Source organism: Podarcis filfolensis (genome assembly GCF_964270895.1).
Source record: "Podarcis filfolensis genome assembly, chromosome: 15".
Classification (NCBI taxonomy): Eukaryota; Metazoa; Chordata; class Lepidosauria; order Squamata; family Lacertidae; genus Podarcis; species Podarcis filfolensis.
Genome location: NC_139618.1, coordinates 32,461,630 through 32,474,145, shown reverse-complemented (window position 1 = coordinate 32,474,145; position 12,516 = coordinate 32,461,630). Strand labels below are relative to the sequence as shown.

The window sequence follows — 12,516 nt, the reverse complement described above, 5'->3', positions numbered from 1 at the left end:
CCAGTCCAGCCAGTGCTGCTGGAGCAATGCCATCTCCGAGTCACTTTTCAAGGCTGAGTCCAGCCTTGCAAAGCAGTTCAGGGCTGGCAGGGCAGTTGCGGCATGAGAAAGACGCAACAGCCATACACCCTTCCATCCCAGCCTCGGCACATGGCAGTTGCGTTCTTCTCATGCTGCCCTGCCAGACCAGAGTCGCTTTGCGATGCCGGGATCTGATCTGGGTGGTTTGCCCAGTTAGGAGCCAAGTGTGCCACCCAGAAAAATTTGCCCGAGGCCATTGCCCTGGCAACCCCCCCACTACGTCCTTGGCGCATCCTTCTACGACATTCGCTGTGTGGTCCTCAATTGTATATATAAGATAGCCTTCCCTGACTGCTCAAGATGCTTTGGGTTATTGTTCATTTTGTTTATTTCACAATTTATATGCTGCTTAAAGCACCATAGCCCTCTAAGCCAGAGCTTTCTAAACTGTGTGTCGCGACACGTGTGTCGGCTGCAGTGCATAGGTGTGTCACACAAACGTTCCCTACACTCCTCCAGGAGCTGTAAAGGCTTTTGTTTAACCTCCGGTTTGCTAGTAAAGCTGAATTACTGTGTCGCAAAATGATGCATGTCTAAAACGTGCGTCACCAACATGAAAAGTTTGGAAAGCTCTGCTGTAAGCAGTGTACAGCAAGGTTGTGACGGATATAATAAACCATTAAAAAAGAAGTATTTAAAATGCCAGCTGAAATAGAAAGGTCTTCAGTGTAAGTTCAGCAGGGAGCTGGGTTGTCCTGCATCTCCCATCACAGGTGATATTTGGCCATGTTGACTGGCACTGATTATTATTATTATTATTATTATTATTATTATATTATTATTATTATTATTATTATTATTATTATTATTATTATACCCCACCCATCTGGCTGGGTTTCCTCAGCCACTCTGGGCGGCTCCCAACAGAACACTAAAAACAGAATAAAACTTCAAACATCAAAAACTTCCCTAAACAGATTTGGGGACCAAAACTTCTAGAGAGCACCAGGCTGGTGGAGGATAATATAGGACCATGCAGTACAGGTGTGGATGCAAGAGGGCCATGTTTTCCTTCCTGGCCTTGCTTTGCCACAAGCAGCGCTGTTTTCATTCCACCGCAGTTCAGGTTCCATCAAATGCTTTGCAGTTCATCTCACTGCCCACACTATATTACAGAATTGGTTGTGTAAATTTTGGATTTAAGATAATTATTTCCACACCATTTGTTTAAATGCAACGGAGACACAATTTATATGAAGTGTGTGGGGGGGGGACTCTTGCCATTTTCATACTGCTTGAGGACTGAATACAACAACAGATTGGATTGATTTCCATTCCAACCGTGAGTTCTTTTCCAGATTTCAGTTCGGGAATAAGTGACCAGTGTCAACTTCTTCTTTTTTTATAATAATGTTTTATTAAGTTTAACAATAAACAAATACATCCAGACATTATACAATAAAACACACAGAAAAATAAAAAACACAACAGTACAATCTTTCACAAAAAAGAAAAGAACAATCAGTAACACCACAAATAACATAAATAACATAAGGCAAACACAAATGACTCTTTTCTAGTTATTCATCTTTGATTAACTTGTTTTCCTGACTTCCTCGCACCTCCCTTTTTTGTATCCCTCTTTAACAGTTAGCTCAGCAAATTCATATCGTACTACTTTGTCCTTAAATATTTTACCTCCCAAATTTATAATTTCCGATTTTTATCTCTTGTTACTAGAACTTCTTCTTTTTATTTCAATATCATCCACATTCATACATTTTACAGTACTTCTGTAAATAAATTTTAAATTTCCTCCAATCTTCTTCCACCAACTCTTCTCCCTGGTCTCGGATTCTGCCAGTCAGACCAGTGTCAACTTCTGCTCCTATTTCCTATTCCTGTTGGAATTTCCCAGGAGTGAAAAACCCCCCTGTCTTGTTGACATTCAGGAATTGATGCCAAAGTATCAACAAATCAGGGATCAGTGGCAATAATAATAATAATAATAATAATAATAATAATAATAATAATAAACATTGTAGAGGTTTGGGGGGAGCTTTCTGCACATATGACAGCACCATGGTAGCTTTCATTGTAGCCAGCAGCAAAAATGTTCAAGGATGAAAAATCAATCGCAATGTTTTGATTTTATGTGACATATGCATCTTTTTTTCAAAGGTATGCATTTATTGATGTACATTTTCACATACCAAGTTCAATGAGCTGACTCGTTGAAATTAATGAACTGTTGCACTCCACCCCAATCTCTGAGCGATGCAAGATCCCAGGGGTCCCAGGCAACACCTAGAGTCTGAATTTCTTTGGAATGAGGCACAGTGGAAACTGTGGTGTCTTTATGATATATGGTTTATTTGCACATATATACTACCTGAGCCTCCGCTTTAGGGGTTCACAACATTAACACCCCAAGAAAGACTTGCTTCTCCCATAGCCGTAGCCTTGGATTCAAAACAGAAACCAACAATTGCCTGCTCCACTACAAAGCTCTCAACTATTTCACCGACCCTAGTCCGACTGCACCGGCTACCGATTAGTTTCTGGGCCCAATTCAAAGTGCTGGTTTTGACCCATAAAGCCTTAAATGGCCCAGGACCGCAACACCTCAAGGACCGCCTCTTTCCATATAAAGAGGACCCTGAGATCACCTTCTGAGGCCCTCCTTCACGTGCCGCCTCCTCGAGCGGTTCGAAGGGTGGCAACATGAGAACAGGTCTTCTCTGCAATGGCTCCCCATCTGTGGAATGCTCTCCCCAGGGAAGTTCACCTGACGCCTTCATTATACACCTTTAGGCACCAGGCAAAAACGTTCCTTTTAAACCAGGCCTTTGGTTGACCTGATTGACATCCTATACCCTTTTAAAATGTGACTCTTTTGTGGGGAGTGTTATTGGGTTATTATTCTTATTTTGATTTTGTATATTGTGATATTTTCTGTGAACCGCCCTGAGACCTCTGGGTATAGGGCGGTATATAAATTCAATAAACTAACTAAATATTCTTTAAAGGGAGCGCTGAGCAGAGCCTGTATGCATCCCAGGCTCTGTTCAGCGTTCCCTTTCACGAGCCACGCGGAGCATGTGTGCGGTGCTTGCAGGCTTTTCCCCAGGAGGGAGAAGGGCAGCCCGTCACTGATGGGTTGCCCTTCTCCCTCCTCAGGGAAAAGCCCCCAAGAGCCGCACACACGCTCCGCGTGGCTCTTTAAAGGGAGTGCTGCTCTTTAAAGGGAGCGCGGCTCTTGAGAGCTTTTGCGGGAGGTGGGGGAAGGGACAGAGTGCGACTAAGCCAGAAGCTAGAACAGCAAGAGGGAGCGCAGCAATCCCTCTTGCTGTTCTGGCTTCTGGAATAGCTGCGCAGCCTGCATTTTCTCCATAAGACGCACACACATTTCCCCTTACTTTTAAGGAGGGAAAAAAGTGCATCTTATAGAGTGAAAAAATATGGTAGATTTTAACACTTGCTGGATCCAGGGATTAGACAGGTCTGACACCCCACCCCCACCCCAAACTCATAACAGAACCTAAGTAACTTAAGCCATTGATTTCAATGAGTCTACTCTGAGTAGAACTAGCATTGGCTACAACCCCTTGTGTGCAAGCCTTTGGGAGCCAGAGATGCAAGAAGGCATCAGAGAAGGGAGGGAAAGGAAAAATGATTGAGGCCAGTGTTGACCGCAGCACCCCTGACCATCATTCAAGGCACCCCAGGGTGCCACGGCACCCTGGTTGAAAACCACTGGCCTAAGAAGATAGATACCCAATTGGCCTCCTTGTGGTTCTTTTATAAAACAAATCACCTTCTGTGGTGCCACAGCATTTGTTTCAACATACAATTCTCCTTCTTGTGACATGGTACTCGTCATTTTTCCAACACTTCAACGCTGTCAGCTTTGTTACTGGGCAACATATACATATTGTTAATAAAAAAAACATCCATTTAACGTCAAGCTACTTTTGCTAACATTAAGTTTATGGGATTGGGAATTTTTGGTTTGTTCTTGTTTTGATTATGTATTTTGTCTTATCATTTTGTTGTGAAGCGCCCTTGTGATCTTTGGATGAAGGGCAGTATACAAATGTTGTTGTTGTTGTTGTTAGAGTTAGACACTTTGAATTCTGTTTTCCTATTTTGGCAATGCTGTTGTATTAAATCCCTTTCCTGTCTTTTCTGCCTTTCAGATCATGGTGTACATGACCGGCGGGACAAAAGTGGTAGATTCGGATTTCAACCGTCGGCTCAGCTTCCTCTACCCCATGCCTTTCAATAATGTCTCCATTGCAATTAATAATACCAAAGAAGCTGACTCAGGGCAGTACATGTGCACAGTGAACCTCCTCAACAGTGGGAGCGAGCAAAACATTGGACTCATCAACCTTACAGTCCTAGGTGAATTGAGCCTTGGCTTGCTGTGGGTTTGGGGGATCCTGAGGTTAGAGGTATTTCCTACTGTCCCGAGGGCACTAGGCAAGCAGCTACTTACAGCCCTCATTTTAGCACACCAGACTGAGTTCCTAAGAAAATTCTGCATCACAATTTCATATCACAAATGTGCTTAATGGTTGGGCGTAGGTTTTCTTCTTCGCTGGGTGGTAACATTTTACAAAGACAAATTTTGAAAATATTTTTAAAACAAAAACGTAGCAACAAGGTTTATCCCCTGTAGTGTCACTAGGGCAATATGAACCAAGGCATTAAGAATAAAAGCAGTCAGGATTTCAAGAGAGGTAGCTGATGTGGACACAGCCCTACAATGATTGCCAATGCTATCAGAACTTGGGATTGACAAATCTGTCAATTTCAGTTGCTCACACCCTAATCCTGTGAACTCCCCCGCCCTTTTTTCTAATGCTCTTATGAAAATGCGCATGCGCATTCAGATTTCTGAATGCCACAAACCCGAAAGTGACTTTTCCGGTTTGCAAACTATTTTTGGAAGCCGAACGTCCAACGGGGTTTCTGATTGGCTGCAGGAGCTTCCTGCAGCCAATCAGAAGCCGCACTTTGGTTTCCGAAAGTTTTGGAAATCGAACGGACTTCCAGAACAGATTCCGTTCAACTTCCAAGGTACCTGCTTTTTCAGTACACATTTTAGTTGTTGGAGATCTGCACTGCAAAAATGGGGCAAGTGTGAATTTCAAATGATAGTTGCATTTCAGTGCATGGGAGGCACCAAATTAGATAGGTTTGCATTAAAATACAAACTGAATGGATTTCTCCCTCTCCTTATTCAGAACCAGCTGCAGTGTTGTTTGTGGCCAGAAGATGGCAATGTTATAATTTTCCATCTTATTCACCTTCCTTAACTATGGGCCACTTGATACAGATTTGTAAGCCTCATTATTTGCTTTTGCAGTTCCTCCATCCCTGCCAAAGTGTCAGATTCATGGAAGCCCTCGTGTCGGGGGAAACATTACCATGACCTGCAATTCTACTTTTGGCAAGCCTATCCCTAAGTACAACTGGAGACGCACTGGACCCACCGATCAAGTTTTCTTTGAACCTGTGCAAGGTAGGAAATAAATATGTCCACGTGGGAACAGATTCAGAGAAGGGTCACGAAGATAGTTGAGGATGTGCAAAGCAGGTCCTGTAAGCAAAGTTTGGGGGAACTGGGTAGGCTGAGGTGCAGAGGGTTTAGGGAGCCAATGCAATTTGTTGTTGTTTAGTTTTTTAGTCGTGCACTGTTGTTGTTGTTGTTTAGTCGTTTATTCGTGTCCGACTCTTCATGACCCCATGGACCAGAGCACGCCAGGCACTCCTGTCTTCCACTGCCTCCCGCAGTTTGGTCAAACTCATGCTGGTAGCTTCGAGAACACTGTCCAACCATCTCATCCTCTGTCGTCCCCTTCTCTTTGTGCCCTCAATCTTTCCCAACATCAGGGTATTTTCCAGGGAGTCTTCTCTTCTCCTTCCAGTGAGCACTCAGGGCTGATTTCCTTAAGAATGGATAGGTTTGTTCTTCTAGTCCATGGGACTCTCAAGAGTCTCCTCCAGCACCATAATTCAAAAGCATCCATTCTTCGGTGATCAGCCTTCTTTATGGTCCAGCTCTCACTTCCATACATCACTACTGGGAAAACCATAGCTTTTACTATACGGACATTTGTTGGCAAGGTGATGTCTCTACTTTTTAAGATGCTGTCTTAAAATGCTAGTCGTGCGCTAGCATTCTGCAAATTTCTTAATGAGTTTTAAAAGTATTTTAAATCCACTCTTTCATAAAATATAACAACCTAGCCTACAACATATAAAACAAATACAGCTGGCCCTTAAATATCTAGAAGATGGAATTTGAGAAATCAGCATGAGATGCTTAATCTCAGCGTCATGGGTTGGGCAAAAGATTCGTGCATTGCAAGGGTGATGCTCGTTGTCACTTCCAACTCTACAATTGCATGGTTCTATAATAAAACATCAGTACATACTGCTTGGTTTAAAGAAAAACTCATATTGTGAAGGCCTGTCTAAAGCACGACAGTATTTAAAAGGCGTTGCAAGGAGGGAGGGACGGTTTTTGATGAATCTCTACTGGAAGGGAGTTCCACAGGGCAGGGTCTACCACTTCGGTCCTTAGTGAAGGCCAACCAAACATGAGGAGTGGGGGGAACCACTAGAAGTGCCCCATCAGAGGATCTCAGTGCTTGTAGATGGATTATAAGGGCTCAAGTGGTCATTAATTAATAAATTTTGTTTATTTCATAAAATTTGTGCACTGCTTAATTGTAAACAAACCGTAAAGCAGTTTATAGAGAGTTAATACCTCTTGCATAGATGAAGACAAAGGCTACATCCAAGGACAAGGCTTGAGAGGGAACCTGTGGCCCTCCAGATATTGTTGGACTACAACTCCCATCATGCCTGATCATTGGCCATGCTAGCTGAGGCTGATGGAGTCAGGTTCCCCAAGCCTAACTTAGACGTAAAGACATTTGAAGTACAGGAGAGGTTCAGCTTTGTCTCTGAATTGACAAATGATTATTTAGCTTTATGCGCAAACACAGCCTGTGTACAGCTGGGCTGGATCTACATTGATCTTCTAAATGTTACTAAATTGAACGTTCTATAAGGTTCAGTGGCAGTTTCCCTTTGTTGGTGGTTCCCCACTCTGCAGCGCCCTCTGGTGTCTCATTTTAATAATGCATTTTAACGTTATAAACAAAGGGTGTAGATCTGACCCTGGAGAATAAGGCTATCCATGGCTACTGGTTGTGACAGCTGAGGCAGTATGCCTTTGAATAACAGTTTCCGGGATTCGCAGGCAGGAGCAAGTGGGTGTTGTGCTCCTGCCCTGCTTGTGTTCTTTACAGAGGCATCTCACACTGTACAAAAACAGCAAGCTGGTCTGGATAAACATTTGGCCTGGCCTAGCAGAGCTCATTCCATGCTTTTAGGACAATATCGCTCGATGAAAAGACCAGATCCCAACCGAAATAAGCTGCTGCTCTGAAGCCTTGTTTCTGTTGTAATTTTTGCAGACCGCAAGAGGGGGATTCTGAGGCTAAACAACCTCACGGCTGGTATGTCCGGAACCTATTTCTGCAATGCTTCCAGCGATGCTGGCTTTTCCAGCTGCACCATCGCCCTGGAGGTGTATCCACGTGAGTGCAATCTTGGTTTCACCCTACGGAGCTGCCAGTGAACGCTTTGCACGGAAATGGAAGCGTCAAGGGTTCTTAACCCTTCCATACCCAGATTCTTTTCCTGCTGCGCATTTTTTACATGACTAGGGAAGGAGAAGAGGGCCTGTGCTGCATTCTGGGGCCAGATCAAGGCTGGATCTACACAGATATGAAAAACACTATAAAAACACTGTACAGTGAATGTGGCAAACCCGGAAGTGTATACTTGTGGGTTTCACTATGCGTGCATGCACACAAGCACTCTGCGCACTTCACGCATGCACAGAAGTGTTCTATCACGCCGCGTGCATGCGCAGAAGTGGTGCCCCATGTTGCAGACTTTCCAGGGTACATATGGACCCCTGGAATGAATTAAGTTCGTATCCAGAGGGTCCACTGTATAGCTCCCAATGCAATTTACTGTTGACAATAGATTGCTGCTCTATAGCGCCATCTGGTGTCACATTTTTATAACACATTTTAAACGTTATAATTGACAGGTGTAGCTGAGTCTCTACCAATGTCAGGGACTGGGCAGAGGAGGAATGGTGGAGACCGCCTCCCCAATCTGACCCTTCCAGAGAAGAAGACAGTTCAGAATTACAACAGGGGTTTGAGGGAGATCACAGAGGCAGATGAAGGGAAAAGCTGGGAAATAATGGGAGAGGAGGAGGAGGAGGAGGAGGAGAAGCACTGGTGGGGGCAACACCTGATGGACTCAGAAAGAATTCCAGACACACACACCTCCCAGACTCCGGCGAGCCTTGAAAGTAGGAGAGCAAAGAGCTCAAAGGCAGAGGGCACATTTCAGCACCCATAGCGATGACTCAAGAGGAAGTGGGAGAGGTGGAGGGGGTGGAGATTCACTTGGGACAATCCCATTATTCTGAGAGGCTGCATTCCCAAGTTTCTCTCTGTAAATGTTGAATAAAAAGCAGATGGTAAGGACTTTTCCTTGTCTTGTCCATTCCTGGCAACCTGCTATGGCGGTTGGTTCCTCTGCCGCCCGACAACTATCCTCAATGGCTGTGTTGTATCTCCACTGTCAGAGGAAGTAATGCTTCTCAAGACGAGTTGCTGGAAACCACAGGAGGGGAGAGCGCTCTTGTGCTCAGTTCCTGCTTGCAGGCTTTTCATAGGCATCTCATTGGCAACTGTGAGGACAGGATGCTGGACTAGATGGGCCACTGGTCTGGTCCAGCAGGGCCCTTCTTTATGTTCCTATCAGATTTCCCACGTCTATGATCCTGGAATCTCTTCTCTTCCCACTCTTATTACCATTTTCTGTTTTCTCTCTGCTGTGACTCCCTTTGCAGCGATCAATGGAGCCATGGTGGCTGGTGCCGTCATAGGAGCCCTCGTTGGACTTGGCCTGATCATTTTGTTTCCACTCCAGATGCTCTTCTACAGAAGGAAGATGAAAGAATCACAGGAGGAGATGGCCAATGAGATCAAGTGAGTGAAAACGAGGTTCTTAAATTGCAACACAAGGCAGGCAAGTTGTGACTAGACACGACTAAAGAGGCTAAAATCTGTTTGGAAATACTTTTAAACGCAACAGCAGAAGGCCAGTGAACAGACTGCTGTCTATGAAAGAAACAAGTGCAATAATATCAAACAGAAATCAACAACGCATTATACCTGAATGAACCTCAGGGAAGGGAGAAATTGTCCCTTATTTCTCCCTTCCCTGGAATTCATTCGGGTACAATGCATTGTTGATTTCCATTTGATATTCTTACATTCATATCCACAATAGCTGTTCCATAGTCTAGGCCACCATACCTCTAGAATTAAGTTAGTAGTTGTTTTCCAGTATTGTGCTAACATATTTCCATCTGCATACATGGAAAAGATTGGTAGCTCCTAAACAGTAAATTATTGTGGTCATCTATAAACAGATTTGGGATGCAGGTGGCACTGTGGGTTAAACCACAGAGCCTAGGGCTTGCTGATCAGAAGGTTGGCGGTTCGAATCCCCTCGACGGGGTGAGCTCCCATTGTTCAGTCCCTGCTCCTGCCAACCTAGCAGTTCGAAAGCCCATCAAAGTGCAAGTAGATAAATAGGTACCGCTCTGACGGGAAGGTAAACGGCATTTCTGCATGCTGCTCTGGTTCACCAGAAGTGGCTTAGTCATTCTGGCCACATGACCCGGAAGCTGTACGCTGGCTCCCTTGGCCAATAAAGCAAGATGAGCGCCACAACCCCAGAGTCGGCCACGACTGGACCTAATGGTCAGGGGTCCCTTTACCTTTACCTATAAACAGATTTAATAAAAGCTAGCCCTAGGATCAGGTTACACCACCTGTTTCATAACAGAAACAGGAATCCAAAACGGACAGTTTCTTCCTCTTATTCCTTTCCCCTCACTAGCTTGTCTTTTTCTCTCCCCTTCCCCACCTTCGCAGGGAAGATGCTGTTGCCCCAAAGACTCTTTCCTGGGCGAAAAGTCCTGGCTCTGATATCGTCTCCAAAAACGGCACCTTGTCCTCCATGAACACGACCCGGGATCACAAACTCTACCCGTCCAAGCCGCCCTCAGACACGGCCTCCATCACCACAGCCACTGGGAGCACGGTGGGCTACAAGCCCCCTTTCAGCAACCACCGCGGCGGGACCCACACGCCGACGCCCAGCCTCTCCAGCCAGTCCTTGCCCCTCTACTTCCCGCCCATGGCAAATGGGGTCCATTGCCACCACGCCAATGTGCCAATCCATAGGAACACCCTCCACAGGACAAACGGGGCTCAGCCACAGGCCCCCCGACTACACGAGCCTGCCGCCCCCACCCAAGGGCTCACCTCCTCCACCCTGAGCCGCATGGGGGCCGTACCCGTCATGGTGCCTGCTCAGAGCCAAGCGGGATCCTTGGTGTAAGGGCTTGGCAGCACCCTCCAAGTGGTTCTAGCAATCCCATGCAATGCAGAGAGGCTGGAAGCACTGGCTCTGGGATGTCTGCCTGCCTGCCTGCCTGCCTTCAGAGCTCCTGGGCGAGGTTTTGTGGGTGCGTCCTTCGAAGGAGCAGTTTTCAAGGAACCGCCATCAATGAGACTTTGCAAAGACTTGTGAGACGGGCTTTTTGTAACACCTTTCAGAACTCTTCCTCTTGGTGCCCGAGTCGTGTCCAAGAGACCTCTTAACAGCAGAGGCTGTATCTACTCGAACAAATACCAGTGGATCTTTGCTTTGCAGGATGTGATTCATTCCTTTTTCTCTCTCTCTTATTGGAGGATGCAGCTGTGCTGGGATTGGCTATCTTGACTTGGGGGAAAACGTGCCAAGGCAGATCTGAAACCTGCAGCCAGAGTGAGGTGCTTCCTTGACCCGCCTTTCCTGGGAGTAGCCCAAAAGGATTGGAGGGCATTGGGTGCTCTGGAGGAGATGGCAAAGAAATATTGCAGTTTAGGTTAAAGGGAAGAGGGGTGTGTGTTCTCTGAACTTGAGTTAGCGCGGGAAAGCTGCAGAACAACACCTCTCCTTTTTCAAGTTTCTAGACCATGGGATATTCTTCAGAGTAAGTGAAGGGCTCTGTAGGATATCCAATGTCTGGTGCACCTTTAGATCATTGGCCACTTTCCATAACTTGGCTGAAGCAGAATGAGTTATGCAAGCAAAGGAAATGAATGCGCATTAGTTTGGTTTGCAGAATGTTTGCAGCTTGTCTCTTGCTGCAGAATTTGTATTATCTTGGCACAGAGCACACCCAGCCCTGGACTAAGAGCTTCGGTAGTCCAGTCTCTGTTCTGAAATTGCTTTTATTATTATTATCTGGAATGGGGGAATGAAATGGGGTGTCCTTCATAGTATTCCAACCTTGTTGGCTAGTGTAGGTGCCACTCAAAATAGCAAGAGCCCTCCGGCCACCTGCAGTTCCCAGTTATTCAGATATGAATGTTGATGTGTAAATTGGATCGTTTTCTGTTTGCTATCAAGAGTCCCTGGGAGGGGAGGCCAGGCAGGTTAGGCTGAGAGTCTGTGATTTGCTTTGTCACTGAGCAGGAGTCCCCCTGCACGAAAGTGGCCAGCAAAGGGAGGGAGGGTTCCCTTGGCTTTTTTGTTCGTTGCCATTTAGGTGACCAACTTTTACCGCTATTTTTAAATGAGGAAAGAAATGCAAGTTTTACAACTGCAAATAGTTTTTATTTTATTTTTTAAAGCTATTTCAAAATTGATTTGCAAATGCTGGGAAGAGTGGGGAATGTCTGTAGTGCAGACATCAGACCTACCCTGCAATTTCTCTTTGTTTTCTCTGAGTAACCCCTGAATAGACTTTCCCTTCTAAACAGCTTCCTTGTGTCACTGAGCCTCTCCCATCTCCTCAAAAAACTCCCACAATAACTTGAAGCCCAGTTTCGGCTTTAGGAACGGAGAATATTTGGTTGGTTTCTTCTGCCCCCTTGTGATGCACAGAGGAACTGTACCTGGTCAACAATTCCGCCTTGGGGATCTTCAATAATAAGATGTTTCTTCTTCCTGCCCTTCCCAAAAGCTTCTGCAACTAACCTGTATGTAACCTTATATCAGAATATCCTAACAATGGATTCTCTAAGGGCGCCTTCAGTATTTTAATACATATTGTGCAATTATGTTTATTCAATGGACTTTTGATCTTCTGTTTCTTCCTTTTTTATAAAAGTAGATCTAGCACATAATTTATACTTATAGATATCAACAGGTCTGTGAATCCTGGCTAAAGTCCTCTAACCATTTTCATGCTGGCTAATTTTTTTTAATGGCAATGAGACCCTTCTGTTACATGAGAAGCTAGGATGGCACTGAAATATTTTTATGTACAGTTCGAAAAACATATTATTTTTCATAAATAAAAGTATTTGTTTTTTATATTAAAAAAAA

The 12,516-nt window shown here is 45.0% G+C and overlaps 1 protein-coding gene across 1 annotated transcript in view; it reads left to right on the top strand.

Moving 5' to 3' along the window:
- The window catches only part of ESAM (endothelial cell adhesion molecule), a 101,009-nt gene extending 88,493 nt beyond the window's left edge, over positions 1 to 12,516 (top strand). The window contains exons 3-7 of the mRNA XM_083588870.1: positions 4,221 to 4,428; positions 5,396 to 5,551; positions 7,518 to 7,640; positions 8,978 to 9,116; positions 10,071 to 12,516. Coding sequence (XP_083444996.1) covers positions 4,221 to 4,428; positions 5,396 to 5,551; positions 7,518 to 7,640; positions 8,978 to 9,116; positions 10,071 to 10,539 — 1,095 coding nt within the window. The 3' untranslated portion in view covers positions 10,540 to 12,516. The remainder of the gene's footprint in view (positions 1 to 4,220; positions 4,429 to 5,395; positions 5,552 to 7,517; positions 7,641 to 8,977; positions 9,117 to 10,070) is intronic.